This window comes from Aphis gossypii, chromosome 2 (genome assembly GCF_020184175.1).
Source record: "Aphis gossypii isolate Hap1 chromosome 2, ASM2018417v2, whole genome shotgun sequence".
In the NCBI taxonomy this organism is placed as follows: domain Eukaryota; kingdom Metazoa; phylum Arthropoda; class Insecta; order Hemiptera; family Aphididae; genus Aphis; species Aphis gossypii.
The window spans coordinates 71,506,822-71,532,689 of NC_065531.1; the positions used below are offsets into that span (position 1 = coordinate 71,506,822).

General features: G+C 24.5%; 3 protein-coding genes across 4 annotated transcripts; all 3 read right to left on the reverse strand.

The window, feature by feature from the left end:
- Nucleotides 1–1,096: 1,096 nt before the first annotated feature.
- On the reverse strand, nt 1,097–12,738 carry LOC114129368 (importin-4-like). Of its 2 annotated transcripts, XM_050199201.1 has the most exons (20): nt 12,607–12,738; nt 11,587–11,665; nt 11,292–11,464; nt 11,034–11,208; nt 10,783–10,968; nt 10,469–10,726; nt 10,033–10,215; nt 8,214–8,432; nt 7,892–8,156; nt 7,699–7,815; nt 7,376–7,635; nt 7,204–7,309; nt 7,058–7,136; nt 6,826–6,977; nt 5,845–6,029; nt 4,069–4,236; nt 3,793–4,001; nt 2,170–2,302; nt 1,659–1,839; nt 1,097–1,529 (listed from the first exon to the last, which is right to left on the reverse strand). In XM_050199201.1, exons 2-20 carry the CDS (start codon nt 11,659–11,661, stop codon nt 1,417–1,419), a joined length of 3,237 nt encoding a protein of 1,078 aa, XP_050055158.1. In that variant the 5' UTR covers nt 11,662–11,665; nt 12,607–12,738; the 3' UTR covers nt 1,097–1,416. The 2 variants fall into 2 exon arrangements, with proteins under 2 accessions (XP_050055158.1, XP_027849889.2); XM_027994088.2 differs by lacking the exon at nt 12,607–12,738 and having other exon boundaries at nt 11,587–11,767.
- A 595-nt stretch (nt 12,739–13,333) lies between these two features.
- On the reverse strand, nt 13,334–16,886 carry LOC114129364 (syntaxin-7). Its single transcript, XM_027994081.2, has 7 exons — nt 16,384–16,886; nt 14,775–14,844; nt 14,605–14,701; nt 14,367–14,544; nt 14,184–14,290; nt 13,962–14,117; nt 13,334–13,898 (listed from the first exon to the last, which is right to left on the reverse strand). The coding sequence occupies exons 1-7, from the start codon at nt 16,487–16,489 to the stop codon at nt 13,806–13,808; spliced, it is 807 nt and encodes a 268-aa protein (XP_027849882.1). The 5' UTR covers nt 16,490–16,886; the 3' UTR covers nt 13,334–13,805.
- A 3,830-nt stretch (nt 16,887–20,716) lies between these two features.
- LOC114129363 (39S ribosomal protein L15, mitochondrial) lies at nt 20,717–23,616 on the reverse strand. Its single transcript, XM_027994079.2, has 5 exons — nt 23,381–23,616; nt 22,939–23,093; nt 22,701–22,866; nt 21,991–22,150; nt 20,717–21,189 (listed from the first exon to the last, which is right to left on the reverse strand). The coding sequence occupies exons 1-5, from the start codon at nt 23,477–23,479 to the stop codon at nt 20,888–20,890; spliced, it is 882 nt and encodes a 293-aa protein (XP_027849880.1). The 5' UTR covers nt 23,480–23,616; the 3' UTR covers nt 20,717–20,887.
- Between the last annotated feature and the right edge of the window lie 2,252 nt (nt 23,617–25,868).

A 25,868-nucleotide genomic window follows, 5' to 3' on the forward strand; every position in this document is an offset into this window, starting at 1 on the left:
AAAGGTTTGAAACACTGAAGACATTTTTTTTTTCATACTTGTTTCATTCTGCTAACCGAGAAAATTGTGAGTCAAGATTGAAGATTCATCTGATGACATAACCACACATAACTCATGATACAACTATTGAGTACTGGCCATAGTCGCGTTTAAAATTATTTCACGAATCAAGGAGTAATTTTTCAGGTGTTCCCTCCTTTCGGTGTCTGAAATCAGTCTCCCCTTTAACGAAATCTAAAAATTATAGTCTTGAGTTAATTTATTACGTTCGTCGATCAGGGACAAACAATGGTTCAATAGTGCCCCAGTGGCATGTAAATAGAACCATTAAAAATTATGCAAATCGAAAATGACAATAATTCTAATGGGTGGCAAAACATTTAACGAACTGGGCATATCCACCGTTGAAAGTGACAACTATGTGTGATATGGTTTTTCTTAAGAACTACGCGTGTGTTATATTATAACGCACATAATAATATGTAGGTAACATACCGTAGAGGCGTGTTAAAAACGCAGATCTGAAGTCAGAACATTGCTATGTAGTGAGGCAATAAATAACCACTATTTATAAGTCTATAATATAACGAAGAGAAAATACCTTTTCTACATCATGGTCTATTGTTAATTTTTTGATAATACAACTATTTGGATTTTTTTTTTATAAATAAAAACTAAAAAATATTAAATCAATCTTTAAATTAAGTGAGTTTAAAATTATCCAAAAAAAAATCCAAGACTCCAAATGGTGTCCAAAATAAAAATTGTTTTATTTTTAGGAATCATTAAACACAACAGCCAATAATGATTAGTGTGATCCTGATCATGCATCTATATTGGACATATAATATAATATAAATATTATATTATCTCGTGATATGTTATATATAACATAAATATATATATATATTTATGCTTATAGGCACATAAGGTACAATTTGGTATCTGCCATTTTCAAATGTATAATACAGTATATTAAATAAATCTAAGTGCCTTTGATATAATATACTTAATCCTTAGGTAATGATTGTGAGGATTAATAATTATAACCACATGCCAGCATAATAACCAGAACTTATAATAATGATCAAACTGATCAAGGTACATAAATGTTTATTTATTATAATGAATAATAATATTAATGGTAATTGTTGGAACAATGGCACACTTACAGTATTAAAAAGATAAATTTAGAAAATATTCAAATTATTGTTTACTTAATAGTTTACAATGTTTAATCCAACAAACTGTTTTAATTTAATAAGCATAAAAAAAATATATAATAAGATATAAGAAATAATAATCATTATAATGGAATAAATAGTTTTTGAAATTCAAACTATTTTTAATTAAAAGCAAAATAATAAAAATGATATTATAGCAATAACAATAACATTTTAATTTTTATTAAAATTATTATACTTCATTAAATAATTTAGATAAATCTTCAGGAAGTGTCAATGACAAGCACTTGTCCGGAAAATCTCTCTTGTACATGCGCAAAAGTTTAATAATTTCTTCTTTCGCATCTAAAAATAAATAAACATTTAAATTATTACTAATTACTAATATTAATTGAAAATAACTGGTAATATGTTTATTAAAGATACACAATTAATTTAATAGCTATTTTGAATTTAAATAATATTTTATATTACCATCTTCATAACATTTTCTTTTATCGCTTAATGTAGCCAGTGATGCTTTAATCACAGGTTCTAACATAGAAACCATATACTGATTGCCAACTTCAAATAAATATACCAAACATTTAAACACGGTTAAATTTTCAACAAAATCTTCATGTAATGGCAAGTAATTGATCATAACAGGTACCACCTTTAAAAAATGAGTTCATTAATATTTTTATTAAAAATTTAAACATTTAGAATTATTCATTTTTACTAAAAAACTGTTTTTTAAATAACATAAATTGCTTTAAACTATAAAATTATATTACACACAATTGTCTCAAATTTAAAAAATTAATATTGATATTTAGTCATTAACCAATAAAAAATCTCTAGATCTAGACTATCAACTTTAGATAGTTTAATAAAAATTGAATTCAAATTTTCTATGTTAAAAAGTGAATTTAACTACTAAACATATATAAAATCAAATAAATAATAAGTATTAAGTTTAAATTTTTAACTTAGAAATATTTACATGATCAAGAGGCATTCCTTCAATGTTAGTAATTATCATACGTGCTAATGCTCCATAAACGTTGTCTAATACTTTTGATCGTTGTTCTTTTGTAACCACTTGTGAGAATGTATTTAATATTACTGGATAATACCTAAATTATTATAATTATTATTAATATTAGTATTTATAACAATATGTTAACCCAAGAGAAGTAGCATGATTTAAGTTATCAAAGTTATTTATATTAGTGGTAAAAAATAAATAATAAAACTTTTTGATTAAGAATTAATAGTTTTATTATGAATTGTATTTTAATAATATTCAAAAAAGAAGGTAGATAGATTGAAAATAATGAAAGATAATTTTTTTAAGAGGACGCCATACCTGCATGTGTGGTTTCTATCTTACAAATGTACAACATGGCAAATTTTTTGTTCAATAATTTTGTATGTTTAATTTAAATATTAGATTAAAATGATCTATTATTAAACTTTAAAGTAAAACCATTGTCAGTGTTCTCTTATCAGTTTAGTACAATATTTACATTTTTATGTAAATTATAAGTATTTTTAAATATAGTATTTTACAAACTCATAATTTTCTAAACACGTTGACTGCAAATATCTTTTTACAATTCTCAGCCAGTGTGTCAATTTTTTGTCAAATTTAATTTTGGTACTAAGAAAATTTTTTATATGTGTTCAATAACATATGTTAAAATTTTTTTTTAACTTTGAACTTGTGAACCTTCATGCATAACAACATCAATTGTCGCTGTTAGCATCACTGTATTTTTTTTCAACGGTGAGAATGAATGGATGCCAATTGGCATCTTGCTTATTTTACCAACTTTTTTTAAAAATTCAATGAAAAATATACAAGTATTACAAAAATTATGAATACAATTGAATTTCATTATTAAGAAGACTTAACACCAGTATGAGTTGTCTACGCCTTACAAGTGCGTAACATACCAAATTTACGGTTAGCAGATCACGTTTAACTCCGTTAGTTTAAAAATTAGAATGAATCAACTTATTATGAAACTTGATGATAAAAACATTATTTGTGTTTGTATGTTGGTTTATTACGATTATTCAGTTTTTAAGCGAGTTATAAGCATTTTTAATTTACAATATATCATATAATATGCATAACTTGCTAAAAAATTGAACTATTTTAAAAACCAACATACAAACACAGATAATGTTTTTACCATCAATCTTCATATTAGATTTATTCACTTTAAATTTTAAACTAGTGGAGCTGATCTGCTGAGTGTTTATTTGATACATTACAAATTTATAAAATTAAAACAATACATATGTGGATATTAAGTTCTCTTAAGAACAGGCAAAGTCCATCTCTGAACTCAGATGATATTCTCACTTTTAAGTTTAATAATAGGTCATTTAACTCTAATATTTAGGATTAACTCATATTATTGGTTCTACAGAACAAAAATTTTTTATGTTGTACGTTTGTAAGACAACAAGGTGACAACACGTGGAGATGTGGCGTTCACTTGATATTTTAAATATTTTAAACATGCAAGATAAACTAAAAAATATTAAAGAAATTATTGATGCTACTCTTCTCAGATTAAAAATAAATTAAACATAACTAAATTGAAATACTAACTTGTACACAGATTCTTTGCCATAAAATGCAAGTTCTCCTAATGCAAATACAGCATTATTTCTCACAGTATCATCTTCATCTTCAGCAAGTGGTAATACAAGTGAAAACATAACTTCACACAAACCACTAGCATTTTCACCTAAACCTTTGGCAGATTCCCCAGTTATAGCTAATCCTGCAGCTCGTAATAAATCAGATGACTCTTTGGACTAGAAAAAAAGTATTATTTGTTTACATTTATATAAACTAGATAAAATAATTAATTACTAAATTTACCATTAATTTTTTTAACAAAGGCACCAATGATACAAAATATTCTGTAAAAACTTGTGGTGGAAGAACATAACTTAAATTTGAGACAACATTACCTGCATATTCTATAGGTAATGTATCATTTTCACTATCTAGTTCATCCAACTCACCAGGGTTATTTGCATCACCTATCTGAAATTAATTAAAAATATGAATTTATATAAATATATATAATACCTAATAAGAATAATAATATACATATCATCAACAAAAAAGTATACATATATTGTATAACTTAATATTTTTAGATCCTGAACAAAGTGATAAATGTATTGATTCTATAATGATGTGTGGTTTTTTTTTTTTTGTCTGTATAAACCATAACTAGTCAAAATAATGCTTCAATTTCAAACTTTGGAGGTGGTTTCTGATGGAAAATTGAATATCCTTGGTGCATTAAAGAGGTAAAAAGTAGACATTTTCAAACAGTTTTCAAAAAAATCGAGAAAAACTTAAAGGAAAGTGTGGGAAAAACAGGAATTTTTACGTACAACCAGATTACAACCAAATCAATTTTTTTATATGGTTATAACTCAAAAACTTATCACTGTAAATACTTGAAATTTTTATCAAATGTTTATATAAGTGTTATATACAGTTAAATTTTCAAAATACTTTTTTTTTGAACTATTTATAGACCACTGAAATATGAACCACAAGGTTCCTTATGAGTTGTTCTTATTGTAGTTAAAAAAAATCAAAAATTATAAGCCTTTATAGTTCAAATTTTTACAAAATATGTCAGTCATGAAAATTTTCATATTATTTGTAATTGAAAAATCATAAAATTTTTTGAGTTTAATCTAAGGCTAAAAACTTCAACACTAAGTTTTTCAAAAAATTTTCCTTCAAATAGCTATAGAGAAAACTCCAAATATTATAATAAGAAAAATTTTATGTGCATTTGAATTTTAAATATTTACGAAATCGCGTAAAGATAATTGATCTTTTAATGAAATTAAAGATTTGTTCAAAAAACATAAGTCATAGATACTTGAAAATTTTACCAGTTATTTGAATTGACATTTTCTTTAAGCATCTAATTTTCAAAACATTTTGATTATTTTAATACTATTTATAGGCATTTGAAATATTCGTTTTTTTTTATTTTTTTTTTTTATACAAATATTGATAAACAATTTTTTACTAGCACTTGAAGTTTAAATATTGACAAAAAATCGTCAAAATCTTGAATATTTGTAAATTATTTTGTAGGTATATTTCATAAAAATGTTAGTTTAAGTAACTAAGAGTTAAAAATTTAATACAAGATTTTTCATAACTTTAGCTTTCAATAATTATAAAAGAACTTAAATTTTGGTGATCATCGCCATTCAAAATTGTTTTTCATATACAATGATATCTATCATTGGATTCAAATTTAACACTCCTATAATATATAATAGTGATCCACACGCACCTAATTTACAGCAGATATACCCACTTACCCGCTTTTTATTTATATAAAACTTAAATTATTATTAAAAATCATATTGTATATTGGATAATCTGCATTTTTCTTCATAATTTTTACATCCTAGGTTATACTACATTTTTTCAATAAAAACATGAATAAAAATACATTTCAGCTATTACTCAGTACCTATGATTAATAAATACTAATACATCTTAGTTTTAACCAAATGATTTGGTTTGTCAGTAACATATGTTAACAAATTAATTTTAAGTAAAAAAATACTTAGTAAATATGAAAAATAACTTAACAGTTAAAATTCTTACTTTTAATGCTAATATAGATTTAGCGAGTATCATAATTGGTTCAGCATATTTAATCATCTTAGTTTTAATTTCTTTCAACATATCAGCTAATACATCTAGATATACTGAATCCAAAGCCGGAAATCCATCTTCTTGTATTTTTTTCTCTCCATATTTCAAAAATTCTTCCAAAGCTTTTTCTAAAGCTAAATAAATATAGTTCATTATAATAATTATTATAATCTTATCTTTCTCACTAAAAAATTATTTTAAGTTAAATTATTATACAAAGATCTAAAACAAAATCTATGAAACAACTGTTTTTCTGAAATATTTAATTCTTTAACATCTTATACATTAATACTTAAATGTTCCTACTCACTACACAATACATTTCTTACTTTAAAATTATATTATTGATAATTTATTATTTTATATCATGGGTCATTTTGTACTGAAGTTGAAAGTAAAACAAGAAATTCAATATATTAGTAATTCATAATTTGAAAACTTTAAGAATGAATTTTTTTTAATGTTAACATTTTACCAGGTCTTATAATAGTTTAGGTGCAAAAATATAATAATTAAGTATACTTTATTGAAATTTTAATTATACAAAGAACACAAAAACAAACATAAGAAAAAATATTATTCATTGTGCAGTGATAAATGTTTGCATGTGTAAGATAGACAGCCAGCTCGACCAAAAAATATGGCACAGTGTTTATAAATTCTTCATAACTAAATAAATAATGTGAGTAGCAAGTTAACATCTAAACCATTTTTTTGGAATTGAATATATTTATAGACCTAGTGTTGGTGTTTTGTGCTTTTTTAATTTATACACCTAATAATTAATTGTTTGTTGTATAATAATACTATAAAAAATTTTAAAAAATAAAATAACAAATGCATATTATTTATATTATAAATGCAATACTTAAAGAACATTTATGAGCAATTCATTATATTTAAAATCATATAATTAGGAAACAAACTTACACTCTTGGCCACAATTATTCGGTAATTTTGAAAAGTATATACAAATTTGTCCATATAATTCAAGTACAGAATCAATAGTGTCTTCATCATCTTCTTGTAATAACTTTGATACTACCTCAAAGCTATTATTTAAATAGGGAAGAAATTGGTCTCTATTTTAAATACAAACAAATAAGATTACAAAGTCAAATAAGATAACTAATCAAAAAGATTTGTAATAAATAATAAATACCCAGTGCTTTGAGCAATTTGAGCAATTGTTTGACAAGCATTATCTTTTTCTTCCATAACATGTGCATCAACATAGGCAACTAACATAAAATACATAATTAAATAAAATTATAACAAAAAAATTGTAAAAATAGTTTAATTACTCACAATCATCACTATCAGCATCACTGCCGTCATCTTCAGTTATTAGAGATTCATCTTTATCATCATCATCATCATCTTCATCGCTACTATAAGCATTAAACTTTTTCTTCTGAAAATTTAGACATACTTTTATCAATAAAGATTGTTTCGTTTTAAAAATAAATAGTTTTTATACCTCCAAATTAAAACTATTATCGACAATTAAGCTATTGTCCAAACTTTTCAAAACGTGTTGCATTACCAGATCAATATATGGTATCAAATGTTTAATAGATACCCTAGCTATAGAACTAAAAAGTCCATAACATACTGCCCGGACCTCAGGCTGATCTTCCTTTGCTTCTTGCAATAAAGCCAAACCACATTTTAAACTAATATCCAAATAGGGTTCAAATACTTTTGGATCAAGAGCAGCCGCAAATTCAGATAATAATTCTAAATTATATAATAAAATAAATATTTGAAATACATTTTTTTTTATAATTAAATATTACTTACGAATGACCATTATCTGTAAAGTTTCTAGTTTTTCGTCTATTCCGGGTTTCAAATAAGCATCCAGAATTTCCATTACTGGGATAAAGTAAGGGCCTGTAGCATCACCTCCAGATTTAACTATAAACAAACATTTTTTAAGATAAATATTTAATACATAATAAATTCATTTATTTTAAAATAAAAATAGATATACCAATGCTACACATAATAGTAATTGCTTTGTCTTTAAGTTCAATACAACATTGTTCATTTCTTATAATATCCAATACAATAGAAGTCATTTCTGGTAAATATTCATCAATTCCACCTTCCATACTATCAATAAATTTATCAAGTGCATAAAAAATCATACGCACTTCAGAACTACATTCTGGCTTAGTATATTCAATAATTAACTTTTCTTTGAACATTTTCATTAATTCTGGTAGTATTTCGGCTGCGTATGTGCTAACTTGAGGCTAAATTAAATTATTATTAATATTAATTGGATCAATTAAAAAATTTAATTTACTAACTTGAACATATTGAGAAACTTCTCCTAAAGCATACATAGCTGCAGATTTAACCGTTTCATTTGAACTATTTAATCCCATTTTAATAGCTGTTACAAATTGTTTAAGATAATTCTTTTTTAGGTATTCAGAACATCCATCTGACACAAAAGCCATTGTAGTATAAGATGCTCTAAGTGCATTAGGTTCTTGAGTAGAATATGCTGCATCAATCAATTTAATCTAAATATAATAAAACAAAACTGAATATATTATGTGTATGTATAATTATTTGTTTTATTTACATATTAAGCATTCTAATAAAAGCAACAAAAAAAAAAAAAAAAAAAAAAACAGTAATTCTAATAGTTAGTTTAATAGTAATAATAATAAAAGGATAAGATATGGAAGGTAGATAAAAGGTATTAGCGAGACTTAGTTTTACATTAAGTATCAAATGGGTCACTAATATGGGGGTTTTAAATTTGAATTTAATGATAATTATCATATTATTGTATACTATAAAAGATTTTATTAGCCTATATCATTAAGTATATATATCATGATAATAAACTCATTTAGTTTAAAATTAATACAATTGATTATAGAAAAGTCTATTCTATAACCAAACCTAACCAATTGGTTTAATTTTTTCTGAAAAAATTTCATTTATATTTTATATTATTATTAATATTTAACAATTGAATAAGAAAACTCATATTATTTGATATTCCCCTGATAAATGTTGGAATGTCATTTTTATCATATCTATTAACTAATTTAAAAATATGTTTGTCCGTGTCTTAATTTATACTATTTATATCATACATTGTTATTTATTACTATATACTATTTTTTATAATCGTGAATGTTGTTTAAGTTTAATTTTATAAATTTAGTATAAAATACTTAATAAACTAACTTAATCTTTTATATGAGACTATAAATTACACGTAATTTTATACTAAAAATAATTTTCACTATAACATGTATTTTTTTTTTATCGTCGAAGTCTTAGAAGACTTGATATACAGGACATTTACTGTACAACTTAAGTTACCTACCTACCTATCCACTTTATATTATTAATTATATATATTTCTAACTTAGTCTATTTGTCACTGATATTTTAAATACTATAAAGAGCAATGTTATGCAATGGTAATCATTGAGCTACCAGTCTATACTTTTTATAAATAAACAAATCTGTAATATCTATTACAAAATATAAAATATAAAAAAATAATTAACTATCATTATTGTATTAGGCGATTAATCTTGGATAAATATAGCATTTGAACAATCATTAAATACAATAATCTTATTTATAAGTATAGAATGTATAGATCATATATTTCACTTAAAACTTACTATGGGTATTCCTAAATTTAGCTCAATCAGAAAGTCACATATTAGATGAATATTAATAGTTATCTTAATCATCAAAAATTTAACATACAATATTTCCAGGAGTGTTTATATAAATTCTAAATTAAAAGTAAAATTTTGTAAAGTTGAATTAGAATTGTATTATTATAAGCAATAAACTAAAATGTTTTGTTTAGAAATAAAATGGATATGTTTAAATATTAATGAAAACATATAATTGATTTAATATGTACTCAATTCAACATAAAAAGTAACTTTGGCAGCGACCAGTTTTAGTCAGGTGATCATGCAATTATTTTACATCTTTATTTACAGTGAATAGAGTATGAAAATAATAATTTTACTGATATCCAAAAACGTGTATTTGTTCCTTGTTATGAATTATTAATGAAATACTAGGGTAATAGAAATCTGACTTAGTTGATTTAATGAAGATTTTCTATGAAACACTTACCAATATAGGCATAAAAGTGGAAGCAGATAATTCATCAGCAATTGCTGCCATACATTCACCAGCAGCACTCATTGGGTTTAAAGCATATTCTTCCAAGAACCAAGTGTCATCATCAGTTTCTTCACTTAAAATACTGAACATTAATTCAATTACTGGATTCAATAGATTCAATTTTACTAAAACCTATAAAAAAGAATCAAAAAAAAAATTTTAATTAAAACATATAAAATTATTTAATAGTCTACTTGACTACTTAATCAAATTATAAATTTAAGTTAAGTAATGTACACACAATTATTTATATTATTTTTCATATTATAATAATAGGTAATATTATTTTTCTAAAGACACAGTGATAATATAAAATTTGTTATATTAGTTGCTCTAACAAATATAATAATAATTAATTTTATAATTTTTAAAGAAAATAACTTACCTTCTTCTTACTACGGATAATTGTTGAAATTAAATTTATACCATTACATCTTAAACTTTCATCTATATTTGTATTACCAGCCAATTGAGCAGAAACTTGAACAATTGGTTTTAAATGTGGTAGTAATGCCTGAATAGAAAATTCACACATTGATCCAAGTAAATCAAAACAATCACATGCATTCTCTGGATTTGTTGTTGACAAGGCAAGAATGACTTCCAATACACGAGGAACAGATTGCGAATAAGCTTGAATAACCTAAAATATATTTTTCTTTAAAATGTTGTCACTAATCATTCAGTTATTACAAATACCTGAGGAACTTGAATAGATAATTCTACAATATTATTCATTGAAGAAATAGTATTATAAACAACAAGGGAAGTACAATCCTCAGTACTGTTCAATGTTTGAATAAAATAATCCACAAATGTTGTTATATGGGACTCAAACATTTGGGGAATGTAATCAGATAAATTTTTAATCACAAATGAACCAAACTATAAATTAAAATAATAATTAATTTGAAATATGTACAAGGGTTTAATTTTAAAATTTTTTTTACCTCTCTTTTATTTATATCGTGGCTTTTAATACATGATTCAATAAACGCAAATAATTCATTCCAGTTACCTCTCATCAATTCATGTTTGGCCAATACAGCAATAAGTTGAAGAATATGCTTTTTAACTTCAATATTAGGTTCATCAACAATTGTTTTCAGCAAAAATTGTTTGATTCTACGTTTAAATTAATAATTATTTAAAACATGTATAACTATATAATATGAAGAAAACAAACTATAAATAAAAATTAAACTTACTGTTCGCGAAGATCTTGAGCTAAATTCATCCATGCGTTACGTTTATACAACTTTTTTCTTAATACAAGAGCTGCATATTCCTTTAGTTTATCATTTTTACTAGAACTAATTACTGTACAAAGAGTGACGTACGTGTGAGGATTTTTTAATGCCGATGTCAATTCATCAGTGGCCTACATAAATTTAATTAATAATTTAATATTTTCAAACATTAAACCACAGAATAAGTGAAACTTTTAATAATTTAAATTTCATCCAAATTTATGATTAAATCATTTTGTACTATGATATTTACCTGTTTTATAACTTCATTATCCGGTTCTAATAAGCGCGTCAAAATACGCTCAATCTCGGTGATATCCACAAACATTTTACTAAAAAAATTAAAAAACTTCAATTAAGTTATTAATTAAAAATTGAAAATAAAATCGCATGGAAATCGAGTTCCCGTGAGAGAAATAAAAGGAATGATTAAAGAAAAACACATGGCGCGGTACGTTGTTATCAATTGTCATTTTTCACCGAGTTGGTTATTCGTGATAAATAAACAGTTCTATCAACCTTTTTATAATGGAATTTTGGTACCAACATGAAAATGGAGGCTTAATTTTTTTAAGTTTTGAGAGTAACAATAAATGAATACTTATATAGTTGGGTAATTGATTATTTTATTACCTATAGATCAGGGCCAGTTGAAAAGGGATTACCGGTGGCCAGAGTACAGTTGCCCGGAAGCGACCCACTTTAGAGGCAATAAAATTATCTCAGATGAATTAAATAACAAATTTAATTTGTCTGTAAAGAGAAAGATTTATCTAAAAAATTATTGTACATTTTGCTATTTCTTTTTTAAATTAAAAATGTTTTTATTTATGTTCAAGATTTCAAAATTCCTGTACCATTAAAAATGTAGAGAATATATGAGACTGCATATTGGTAACCAGTTAAAATTGCTAAAAATAACTACACGTTAAATTGTCAATGGTAAAGGGAAACAAAAAAAAAAATTATTTTATGGCCTTCAGTGAAAATTAAATTTAATCACCATAAATGTTGTGCCCAGGGACAGTGATGCCTAATACTTTCTTAAATTACTGGGGTAAACTCTTTTTTTGAATACTCGTCCACCCACCTACTACTCATTCAACATACATAAATATTTACAAACTAAATTCAGTTAATTTGTGCAATATGTCAAATACTGTGATCAGTCTGTTGTAGTGTTGTCTATAATTACGTATATTGTATACTATTTAGTATTTACACTTTAATACATAATAGCTATAATAAGTCAAGCAGTCACATATTTACTCACCAATATTTTGACTCTTTTTGAGATTTATAGATGTGAAACTTTTCCAAAGCCAAAAGGATTTAAAATTAATATAAGGTTCCTCAACAATTGTTTGTAGTACAGTACTTTTGAAAAAACAATAGTCAATAGATAATATTTTAATGCAAAAGCAATTTTTATAAAATTTTTTTATTGCAATAATTTTAAAATGAATAACTATATTGACTTTTCACAAAATATTTTTATTCTTTTTATGTTATTTATAAACATATGATTATCGTTATAGATTTTAAAAATTGGTTTTGTAAATAAAGTGTAATTTAATGTTTCTCATAAGTTATACTTACAGTAATTAAAAATACTTAATAACCACATTGTTTTTTTTAAAATAAGTGCTTAAAGTTACAATTGATATAATGAAAATATGTAAATTACTTTGTTGTTAAAAAAAAACTATGATAAATAAAGTAGTATAATTTAAAATTCAGCATAAAATAATTACAAAATTATCAGTAACTTTATAATTGATAAGCGTGTTACTTGAACTAAACACAAATGTACATCGTAGGCATGTTTAATGGTAATGATGAATATAATGAAGTATTACTTAATCTTTTTTTTATGCAATAGCAATATATATCTTAAATGCTTAGAGTAAAATTATAATATCATTAAATTTTTTTTTTCATTAATATAATATTCAATCATAAAAATTATCTATTCTCTGGCATTGTAGTATTGTTGTATCTATGATTATTTATACCACTGTTCTAATAAACAATTATTAATAATATATCATATATATTTAAAGACCTTTTTTAGAACATTTCATGTAATAAAAGTTTGGTCTCACCTATGTTGTACATTACATAAATCCTATATATTTATATATATTATACAATATTATATGAAAATATTAACATAACAGAAATAATAATAATAAAAAAAAAAAAATAATAATAATAATATAACTAAAAAACATATTTTTTAAGCAGCTTCATAAGTACATCTAATAATTAATAAATTGTAATTTTTTTAATATAATGAATAACATTTATATTATGATATATATATATATATAAAAAAAAATACTTTAAAACAATTTAAACTTTGGACACATACATAGAAATTATAAATATATATAATATACCTTTTTTATGTAGATTAATAAAATGGAATAACTGAAATAAAATATAATAAGTATAACAACACTAACATATTTATTTAGAACCCCAAACAATGGTCAATGTAATTATAAGTAATATCACAGCACAAATAACTAATAAATAGAATCTTTTTTTTCTGAGTTTGTTCTAAAAAAATAAAAAATAATTATACTTTTTGATAAGTAAATTCTAAAGTATCAATTTACTTACAGTGTAATCATTTGCTCGTCTCAATTGACCAGTTGCTTCTTGAACTGATACATTAGTAATTTGTACATTAGCTTCAATACTATCAATCATTTCACCTTGGTTATGAACTAAAGCACCAAGTTCTTTAAAAATTTGATTTACTTCACATATGACATTCTAAATTATAAATAATTATTTTAATATAAATTAAAGTAAATATTATACAATATTATAAGTACTAACCTCAAGTTGTCTAACAGATTGCTCTTGTTCAACCACTTGTAAATTTTCTTCAGATAAAATTTGTATCTGAGTTTGATCATTTTGAGTTTCATTTGGGTTTGAATAACCTAATAAAAGATATAATATTCATAATTCATATACTTATCTAAAGTTACAAGTGAGGATATTTAATTAAAATCAAACCATTTTGATATTTAGAACCAGGTGGTGCAGGTAATTTTCCAGTAGATGAAGATGCTTTTGTACGTTTCATTAGTTCTGCATTTTCTTTGTCATATGCTTTACGGTGAATGGCTTGGAACGCATTTAAAGCAGATGAAAATGATTCAGCTAAACGTTCTTTTTGAATTTTCAATTGTCTCTAATAAAATTAGTCACTCATTTAATAAGATACAAATATTTAAATTTCATTTAAACATACCTGATCTGTTTGAGAATATGACCGTATTTCACTAAGTTCCTTTAAATTATTACTAGTATCTTTAGATAGCTGTTGAGTGTACTGTGATATTTGATGCCTATAATTTTGAAGAGGTTAACATTAAACGTTCAAATAATATATTATTTAACTTACTAACAAATTTTACTTACAATTGTTTTCTAACTTCTGTAGCATCTTGTACGGTATTTAATTGGTTTACCATTCTATTCATAGATGAAACTACAATAAAATTAATAAATTAATATCTTACTTAAAATGTATGCTATTAAATGTTTAGTCTGATACTAGTATTTATAAAACAATATAATAAGAATCTGAAATGTATAACTTATAATTAAATACTTACAATATGTACTATGTAGTACAAAATATAAAATATAAATTATTTGTTTGTTATTTAGTTGTAGATTTATTATTCTGACTTCTGAGCAATGAGTGGATTGAAGAAACTATAGATAGCAACAGTGGTATAGGCGTATAGCAATGCAATAATTGAGAGGCAGCCACCTTAAAGGTTTTTAAGGGGTGATGGGTGGATGATGGCTAACACATAATAATTTAATATTGTATATTATTTTAATGTTTAATATGATAGGTGATTAAAAATATGATAGTAAAATCTTTTGGGTTGTTTAGACTAAAACCTGAAAATTTTCATGTTGAGCGCCACTGGATGATAATCTTCACAGATTTTAAGACAATAAAAAACTTTGAGGTATTGAAGCATCTCCCTTTATAGATGCAGTTTAAGCACAGACTGTCATGGTTCAAATACCAAATAAGTTTTTGAGACATTATGTAAAAAGGTATAGGTAAAAAAACAACCAATTTAATTTGGTAAAACTTAATTTTTTTAGTTAACCAACAGAGAATCTAAGAAAAACAATAAATAAATGAACGACAGGTAAAAAACAACATGGCAATAAACGACAAGGTAAAAAATATATCAAATGTATTTTACTTTAAAATTTAAAATATTAGTTTAAGTATATGTTTATTATAAATCAATTATTAAATTATATATTTAAGTAAATAATAATAAAAATAAATCATTACAATCATTAAAAATTAAAAATAAATATAAAGTTTATTTCAACAAGCGTGCTTTCGAATTTCTTTATACCTAAATCATAAATAGATGTATATATATATTATAGTTAAAATGCTTTATTTGAGAATATTTTTAATTTGTATTGTACTATTATATGAGAAGTACATTTATCTTAGATAAGTTAATAGTTATAATCATTTGAATTAAAACAATATTTATCCAAATATAAATACATGTATTGTGTAATTATAAGTTATAACATTTTCATTTGAATTTTCATCATATTATCTACGAAATTCGCTTATCCATGAATGCCAAACCACCCTATTCCGCAGATAATCGAGAGTACACTGTGGCTTCATTAAGTGCTTCGAAATCAAATATTTTAAAGATTATTTATTAATTATTTAGATGCATTATATTTATATTAATTGAATTAAAAACGTCTTCATAATTCAACATAGAATAATAATTAACAAAATTCATACATTGATCATATCAGACATTAGTAATTTGATAACTAGAAAGTATAATATACATTAACCTGTTAGAGTTAATAGTTATTACCTACCTACTTTAATACCTAATAATACATTTTAATGTTGTAATAAGAATATTTCATAAAAATATAAAACATGATCAGAAGGGTTAGATATAAAAATACATTTCTAGTCTAGACCTCCAAAAAACATTGCATATATTTTTACCATTTTGTGATATTTTCTGGATATTGGTGCCAATCAATTGAGCCAATTTCTGAAAATCTTTTTCACCTCCATTGGTCTGATAGGAATTTCCATAAAAGCTGTCCATTGTAATTAATAAGTGTTACTTAATTTATCCTGAAATGACACTTGAAATTGAATTCCAAAAAGAAAAAAAAATTACAACACAATCAACGAATTAAAATAAACAAAATTTCACTGTCTAGTGTTCAGTACAAAACTATTATTGTTATGTTATCTCAAACAAAAAGATGAAAAAAGTATATTTTCACAACACAGTGCTGTAACTTGTAATAAGTTGCATTGATGGTATAGAAGTGATTAATTAATGATGCATTATAGATAAAACAGAAAAAACAAAATATTATAAACTGTGCAGTAGCAATAGTAGTGAACAGACACAATAACTGGTAAAGTGGTAACTACTATTGTGAACGCGTAAAGACGAAGGCGTACTTAACTTACTATAGTTACTGTAGTAACAACAATTACTTTATTATGCACTATGATGATAATTGATAAATTATTATCTATACTTATCAATAGTTAGAACCACCATGATGAAAACGTACAAGTATGTCTTAAAATGACTCACGATGTATGTAACCACAGAACAATGTAACCATAGTCGTGATAAGACCTTAGCATAATATAGGTAAAAAGAAATTCTTTGTAGATCTGAGATCATGGATTCATATTCATGATCCCAGATCCATGGACATTGGGCATTTGGGCCTCATAAAAGAATAATATAATATAGATATCATGATCAAAGATATTTCTAAATAAATAGGTATTCGTGGTATCTACGACTAGAGAGCCTAGATTTATATCTAGGCTCTATCTACAACTATTAACCACTGACCCAAATTTATTATAAATATTACAATATTATATCATATTATTAATATTCAATATCCCAATTTTTACGTAGTAAAGAATGATTGACCTAACCTAACCCGTAGCCAGACCAAATTTTCAGGTTGGGCAAAGCAAATTTTTCGGGGGGCGTTATGTATAAAAACACAATATTATGTCTTTCTAATATTTTTAGGGGGCAACACCACCCCTTCCCCCCGTGGCTACGGGCCAGCATCGATCTCTACAAACCACATAATATTATTATCTATAACTGCACAGTACACAAAACACACTATATAGAATATTATCCACTGAATCTATAATAGATACCTAACTAGATAATTGTACATTAATAGGGTATTTGTGTATAATTGCAAAACACTTAAATTTTTTATTCTCGTGAACTTATCAAAATGTGAACTTCAAACGAAACAAACACTAAACGCTAACCTAAGTTAACCTCAACGCTTAATTTTAATGAACAATAAATTGTTTAAATTATTTAAATACCGACGATCAGTCTCCCTGCAGAGGTTGTGGTCATAGTGATGACTAATGGATACTAAAAAGTTATAATAATAAATTAATAATCGTCTTCCTTTAATTAAAAATAAAAATAATCGATTAATATTATGTTTCTTATGTAAATATTTGAATTCACGTTAATTTCTCAAAACATGGTTCATATAGGTCTATATACACTTTGCATACCTAGGTCTAGGTGGGTTGCATTCAGTTTCAACTGAATATACAAAAATTGATTAAATATTGCATGACTCACGTGTATATAATTCATTATATACACGCCTACCTATATATATAATGGACATTTGTATTATGTTCTTGCGTAATAGCATACAAGGTGGTTCATTTGAATGTCAACGATTATTAAGTGTCTACTTCGAAAACTTTTTTGAAAATAGTTTTACATGATTTAGCTTCAAAATAAAAATTTTAACAATTTTAAATTATCTAAATTCATAAATAGTGTAACACACTACTTACATAAAAATTGAATTTTAAACGAATAACCTATAATAATACCTAGGTATTAAGTTTAAATTAGAGAACTTATATAGGTACATTAGGCAGTTATCTGCCTTATAATTATTTGGGGGGAAATATAGTATAATTGTGCTATTCTTATTGGCTGATCTCACTTATAATTGACACTACTTATTTTTTTAATAAAAGAACATTCTTAGTGCTAATAGACATCATAATTTGATATCTATAAATATTATTTGGACAAAATAATTATTCTGTGGTAGATACACAATAATAATAAACATAATAGATATACAATTGAATGAAATAACAATATCAAGTTATTTTTGAATTTTGAATATTTAAGTAGGTAACCAGAGAAAAATTTAGAGTTATAACCCCCTTCCTAAATATGAGTTTTTTTTACAAATCCTACGTAATATAACATAGTTGTGTAATTTATATTAATATTTACTTATAAATTACCAATGAAAATTGCGACACTTCTACTACTACGGTCTATGATCGACCCTATATACTATATGTCTATATAGTACCATAATTTAAGAATTTAAGGTACCTAGGTAGGTAGGTACTATCTATAATCGTGCTAGCTGCTAGACTGTTGCTATGTAGTATATAATCTAGGACAATAAAAATTTGTTTTAAAAAAAGTTGGACAAAAAATTCAAAAATAAAAAATATTGTATTTAATTTTTATTTATATTTAGGTAAATAATTTATTATATAAGTATAATATACTACCTATATATATGTAAATATACCTAATAAAATATAATTAATATTAATTTTTGTTTTAATATAATTTTATAAAATATTTGGTATTTTCAAACGTTTTGTTCAACTTTTTGATCGATTACCGTGGCTATGTAAATATTTTAAATGATAAAAAGTATTTTCACAAATATATAACTATTTTTGTCAAAAAAACCCACTACTATTTAAGAATATAAGAATTAGAAGTACCTATGTATCTATGTAGATTGTAGATATCTATAAATTTTTCAGGTTTTTTTATTAAACCAATATAAAACAATGCTATTGTTTTACAGTTATTTATAATATATCATATTATTAAATAAATAGGTAATCTATCTAATGCAAGATAATAACTAGTACCTACCTATGTTTAAGCTTGAAAATCTTAAATAGTTTTGTATAAATCATGTAATTGGTAAATAATATTACTACATTTTGATTTAATTTTACCTATATACCTACAATATTTTAGTCAAATAAATGTAAGCAAATGCAATCTTATATGATTATTTCCTAAAAACCTAGGTACTTATCTTTCATTTTATGTACAGAATGAATCACCAAACATGCTCATCCAGTCATCTCCATTTTTTGCTTTAATAATAATAAATTTATTGAAATTTTATTTACTTTGAAATATATTTAACTGCATTATTTTCAAATTCTTAAAATTGTTTGTATTATTTAAGAATTGTTCTATGATGCTGATACAAACTTCTGTATTTCAAACAATAACACTCCTTTTAACTGATTCATTTTTTGAAAAATGTTATGTACCTACCTAATTTAGAATTTAAATGAGTAATTTCTCAGTTATTAAAATGTTTATACTAAGAATAATAGTCCAAAATCCTAATAAATAATTTTACAAAACTATAAAATTGATGTAATATTAAATCTAATGTTTAAGTTTTATACTTGGAAAATTTTTACAAATGATAAATGTTAATGGAAAAATATATATTACTATTACCTTCAAACTACTATAGTTTCCATATATTAATAGACCAATTATTTTTAGTACACAAAGTTCATTGACTCAAAAATTACTTGTTCTAATTTTGATTCTAATAAGTTAACATAACCTTACATAATTATAAAAATACAATGAAATAGGTAGGTATTATTGAAATATTGAATTGTATTATTTGTAGTAAAACCTTTTGATATTCTAATTAATTTGTAACAGATGTACCTGAGCCCTGTTCCTTAGACTTAAGTCAAATATTTATAAAATATCAGAAAGTTTTAATTTTCAATAAGAATCAGTTAAATATTAGCTTTGGATGAATCCAATATAAATTGATTGCGACTATAATAGTACGAGTTGTAAATTACTAATAGACTTTAATAATATGAAGTTTTCATGAAACATTCTATTTTTGAATCGGTAAAATTTAGCAAAACAAATCATAAAGTGATTAAATAGCATATTAGTATAGGTAATGGTTAATGTATGCCGGTTTGCATTAAAAAATAATGAATAATGAATGAAAGTATAATTTAGAAGTCTATGTTAGAATTAATCAATTTTGTTTTATGAAACTTGGCATATGTCAATAATCAGAAGTACCTTCCTTTTTTTTTTTTTTAATACTAGGCAAAGCTTAAAATAATAATAAATACAATGCACATAATATTATGCATTTTCGAATCTTTATAATAATAAGAATAATGGTACATCAAATTAAAATTCTATAGTTTTTTATTAACAAATATTTATAAATATGATGAGTTATCAAATCTATAATTTTTTTTAGATATATTTGTAATAATCATGCTTTTTAGAATTATATATAATAATTAAATTACATGACACTTATCATTATACGTTTCATACTAACATCAAAAAATGTAATTAACTTCTATAGAACTCTTTGAGTTGTGGATCGGTGGGTTTCAGTATAACTTTATCCTTCAGATTAACAACCCAACCGGGTTCTAGGCCATAAAATATTTGTCTTTGATCTTTTCTACTGACAAGCATGTCATAATCTGGATCATCTTCAATTTTAGGAAGTTTATATCCATATTTCTGAGCTAAAACAAAACGTTCCCAAGATATTTTTTCTGGATCTGCCAAATAACCGCGATTTGCTGCACTTGAATAATATAAAATTGCATCTTCAGGAGGAATCATACGCCTGGGTATTGCTTCTCCTGTAAAATTAAAAAAAAATAATCATAAATAAATTAGATGTATTTTTATGAATTAACATATAATATATTATGTGATTATCCATGGAATAGGGTACCTAAGCATCTACGGATAACCAAATTCTGAGGATAATCCGATAAATTAAAATTCAAACAAAAATGTTATAATTACATATATCTATTATTAAAAAATTGAATAATGTAATTTTAAATAGTAAGTATTTAAGGAAAATAAAATTAGAGCATCTGAAAATAAATTGTCTTATTATCAAACTTAAAACTTAGAATATTATCTGTGTTTAAACTGCTTGAAAACTAAAATATCATAAAAATAACACAGATAATATTCTTACTATAATAGTAGGTCAAATTCACTTAAAAAATAAAGAAAATTTATATATTTACCATCTGTATTTTCATTTTATACAATAAGTTAATAATTGTATGAAATTTAAATGATGGGAAGGGGAAATAACCCATTGGCTTACCCGGTAGAAAATATTTTTAGAGAGCTTAGATCAACTAGGCACTTGAGTAGGTTACTTTATTAAAAAATGATATACAAATTTAGAATTGCTGAATATACAATTTAATTGTTGTAAGTTTGTATAACAGAGTGAACATATACTGGTGTAGTGTACTCTCAATAAACTATTTTTGCCTTAACTAAAAATCTATATAAATAGTTTAGAATATATTCTTATGGTATGTAAATGGAGGGGATACAATATAAAATATAAATGAAAATATAAAAAAAATAAAAATATATATTATATAATATTATACATAATTCATTTTACAAACCTCTTTGAAAGAACTTTTTAGGATTAATTAAAATGAATAAGCTGTTAACATCAAAAAATGATGTTGTTATAACACCTCCGTTTCTTTCTATAGCTGCAATTGTAGATTCACTGGTCCACTGAACTTCTATATTAATTTTTGCTTTGAAATTATCTGCTCCCTAATATTATATAAAAATATTTATCAATAAAGTTAATTCATTTATAACAATTAATATGATAAATATGTGATTGGGTATATGAATACACTTAAGTTTAGAATAACTAAAAATTTTCATATTGAACTATAACTATAATTTAAAATAATAAACTAAAAATTAGTCAAATCCATCTGAATCACAAGTATCTAAAACAGGATATAGAATACACTATATATTATATTCATTTAGCGTTGTCTAAGTTATAAGTAAAATATCTACCAATAGAATACATATAATTCTATGAGGAAAGGAACTCAATACCCCAACAACCATTTATGAATTAATTGGCTTAAAATACCAATAAATGACCTGATTGACTTCCTCCAATACATCAGATTAAACAAATAAATATTACAACCATATTTATATTTTAAGTTAGTATTATTCCATTATAGATACTTCAATACTAGTACAAAATGTTATGTTATTCATTATAATAATTTAATATACCTAATAGGTAGTTAACAGTCATGTAACCTATGTTATTGAAACTCAATAGAAAGAAACTTACTTCATCAATCAAATTTACTCCAAAGTGTTTATCTTCTGGTTTAATGTTATACAAACCCGTATTGCACAGTACTGATAAATCAATAGGTTTTGTAATGTCTATACGATTCATATCAATCATTTGTTGTAAAGTGGCCAGTGATAGTGGTGGATACTGCCTTTTAACACTAAAAAAAAAAGGTTATAATCTAGTATAGAAAATTATCATGAATATTGTACTAAGACATTTTATAACATACTGATGATCCCTGTAATATTGTTCTCTAGGAAATTTCATATAAAATGGAGTATTTCCTGTTTCATATCCAGGTCTCATAAAGTTTTGTCTAGCTTTTGATCCTTTATTACCATGACCATGTTTGTCACCACCATGCTGAGCTCTGCCACGTTTATTCTAAAATAAAATAGGTAAGTATAAAAGGTTAATGATAAATAAATTACATATGGCTAAAAAAAATAATATTATTTTTTCTTAAATTTCATAATATTATATACCTACAGTCTACATGACTACCTATATTCAAATATGTAATTATTAATAAAATAATAAGAACTGTTTCCTTAGAACAAGCAAGTGGACGATAAAACATTGTAAAAATATGTAATTAAAAATTTAACAAATGGCAGATATTTTATTTCAAATAAATAAATAACAAACAATAATTTTTTATAAGTAGTTACTTTTTTTACTGCTCCGTCATTATTTCGAAGATTAGAAATAGAAAGTCTCGGTAGATTTCTAAGTAAATTCAGAACATTTTTATTTGTGAATGATGTCATTTTAATAAGTGACTTAACTAAAAGTTATAAAAATAAATGCACACAAATTGGAAAACTAAATAATCATTTTAAATTAAAATCAATAAAATCATAAACTATTGAATAATGAATTATAGGCTTACGCTTAATGAACAAAATGTTTATTTTTTTACACAACCTACAAATTTAAGTTGTGATAAAATAAAAATTGATAACATACCCACTATACAAGTAGGTATCAGTGGTATCAGTATAATTTATTATGTTTATGTAACAGGACGCTGAATCAGCTTTATTTATTATTTATTCCACAAATTTAAAATTAGTAGCTCTAAAGTAAATTTAGTAAAGGGGACGTCATAACTCATAACACCTGCATTTGTTGTCTCCGTCTTACCCATGTACGACGAATTATGAGTATTTTCAAATATAACACTCTAAAAAATTAAAATATCGTAAAAAATCAACGATAAAACACAGATAACGTTTTTACTTAAAAGTTTTATAATATAGGTAAATTTACTCTAAAATATCAGAACTAAAAGCTCAATAATCACTATTGAAACTGGTGAACGAAAATTTACTATGTCAGTATGTCCCCGTACACGTGTAAGACGGAGACAACATAAAAATAACAACACAATATTGTCAATATTGTCTATATGTGAATGACGTCCTTTAAATTGAATTAATATCCAATTTACAATAGGTACTAAAGTACTTAGTTAATAAATTAATGATCAATTTTATTTTATAAAAATTGACTTCGAGTAAAATATTAAGTACAAAAATTAAAAAGGCGAATAAGGAAATCTACAGGTAAATGCATATTAAAACATATTAAAAGAAATATTTTCAAACATTTTTATAGTTTTTGAAATAATGAGTGGATCATGATAAAAAAAATCACCTGGTGTATAAAAACATTAAAAACTGTAAAAAATTAAATTTCAAAATTATTGAATATTATGTATTAAGTAGGTATAACATGAAATATTAAAATTATTAACTGTAGATACTAATTAGTATAATTACTCATATAATATACCTATATACTGCATGTACAGTAAAACCTCTCTATAACAGACCTTCTATTAGACGGAATCCTCCTTATAACGGAAAATGTCAATACCTAGTACCGGTTCAAATAATATAATTCTACCTCCCTATAACGGAAAACATTGCTGGTCCCAAGCGATTCCGTTATAGAGAGGTTTTACTGTCTTTGTATTCTGGGGCTGTTATTTCAAAGAGCTATAGTATACGTGTCTAGATAGTAACTAATAGGTAGTACACCATATACCAGCTATTTAACTTATTTTACTTTAATGAAAGCGAATATCAAATAGATATATTTCACATCGTGCAGGAATTATTAGCTACCTACACAGCATTACAATATTACAATCTATTGTCTAATATACCTATTATATAATACTTATTACTTATACAATGATTATTATAAGACCTTTTTCAAACTAAATTCCTATGCATAGAAATTAAAAGCTCCATTTATGAATAACATTTTTTTAATTAATGTAATATATTATACATGTATAATTTAAACAATAATATTATTATTATTTATTACTAAGATCAAAGGGGTATCTACCAGCGGCGTACACATTGGGGGGGTCACTCAAACATTTTTTAATGGTATAATTGGTCCATTAATACAATCTAAGGAGGTGTCTAAGTATCCAAAATACCCCCTCCCATTTATGATTGCGCCACTGTTTGTATATATGTATGATTTATATGAATTAGTTTAATTAGATTTAATAATTATTTATGATTCAGAATACAATACCTATTCAATTTTAGAATTTAAAAACTTGAAGCTTAAATTTAAATTTAGAATAAATTCCTAAATGTTTTTTTCTTTAGTCAAAAATAATATAATGTAAATTAACGTTCATATTATAATAGTATAATACGAGTACCTATGTGTTATCATAAACATCGACTCAAAAGAAAATATTATTATTAAATAAGTCTAATTAATCAGATTTGTATTTCTCGTATATTATTTAATGACAATACAGATTTTGTAATTTTAAATTATCACCAGCATGTAGCGCGTTTTGATGGTATGGACTATGGGTTACTTAACCTATTAAATACGAAGTAGGTACAGCTACCTATTATGAATATGAATGGGTTTTTTTTTAGTCCGAAGATTCTTACGATTCTAACGTCTGTATACAGGTATATATTATAATGGTCCAATGAAATCAGTGAACCCAAGAATCAGTTAGAATGTTCCCTTTCCATTCTTGACGTATTGTTAAAAAAACTGGTTTCCTGTTACTTGTGCCAGGCAACGTGGGTTAACGCCCACTACATTGCTATAACATAACCAGACGTAGGTATACATGTGATGTCATAAGGAGGTATTAGAAGGCTATGG

What these genes read in the sequence shown, in the direction of transcription:
- LOC114129368 (XM_050199201.1), bottom strand. Translation starts at nt 11,661, where the DNA reads ATGTTTGTGGATATCACCGAGATTGAGCGTATTTTGACGCGCTTATTA. An exon ending in AAGTTTCTCAATATGTTCAA is followed by an intron (nt 8,157 to 8,213) that starts GTTAGTAAATTA and finishes AATTTAATTTAG; the next exon opens with CCTCAAGTTAGCACATACGC. An exon ending in GAATAATTGTGGCCAAGAGT is followed by an intron (nt 6,030 to 6,825) that starts GTAAGTTTGTTT and finishes ATATTTATTTAG; the next exon opens with CTTTAGAAAAAGCTTTGGAA.
- LOC114129364 (XM_027994081.2), bottom strand. Translation starts at nt 16,489, where the DNA reads ATGGACAGCTTTTATGGAAATTCCTATCAGACCAATGGAGGTGAAAAA. An exon ending in AATCTGTTAGACAACTTGAG is followed by an intron (nt 14,118 to 14,183) that starts GTTAGTACTTAT and finishes TTTATAATTTAG; the next exon opens with AATGTCATATGTGAAGTAAA. An exon ending in GACGAGCAAATGATTACACT is followed by an intron (nt 13,899 to 13,961) that starts GTAAGTAAATTG and finishes TTATTTTTTTAG; the next exon opens with AACAAACTCAGAAAAAAAAG.
- LOC114129363 (XM_027994079.2), bottom strand. Translation starts at nt 23,479, where the DNA reads ATGACATCATTCACAAATAAAAATGTTCTGAATTTACTTAGAAATCTA. An exon ending in GAGTAAATTTGATTGATGAA is followed by an intron (nt 22,151 to 22,700) that starts GTAAGTTTCTTT and finishes ATATAATATTAG; the next exon opens with GGAGCAGATAATTTCAAAGC. An exon ending in TAAAAAGTTCTTTCAAAGAG is followed by an intron (nt 21,190 to 21,990) that starts GTTTGTAAAATG and finishes TTAATTTTACAG; the next exon opens with GAGAAGCAATACCCAGGCGT.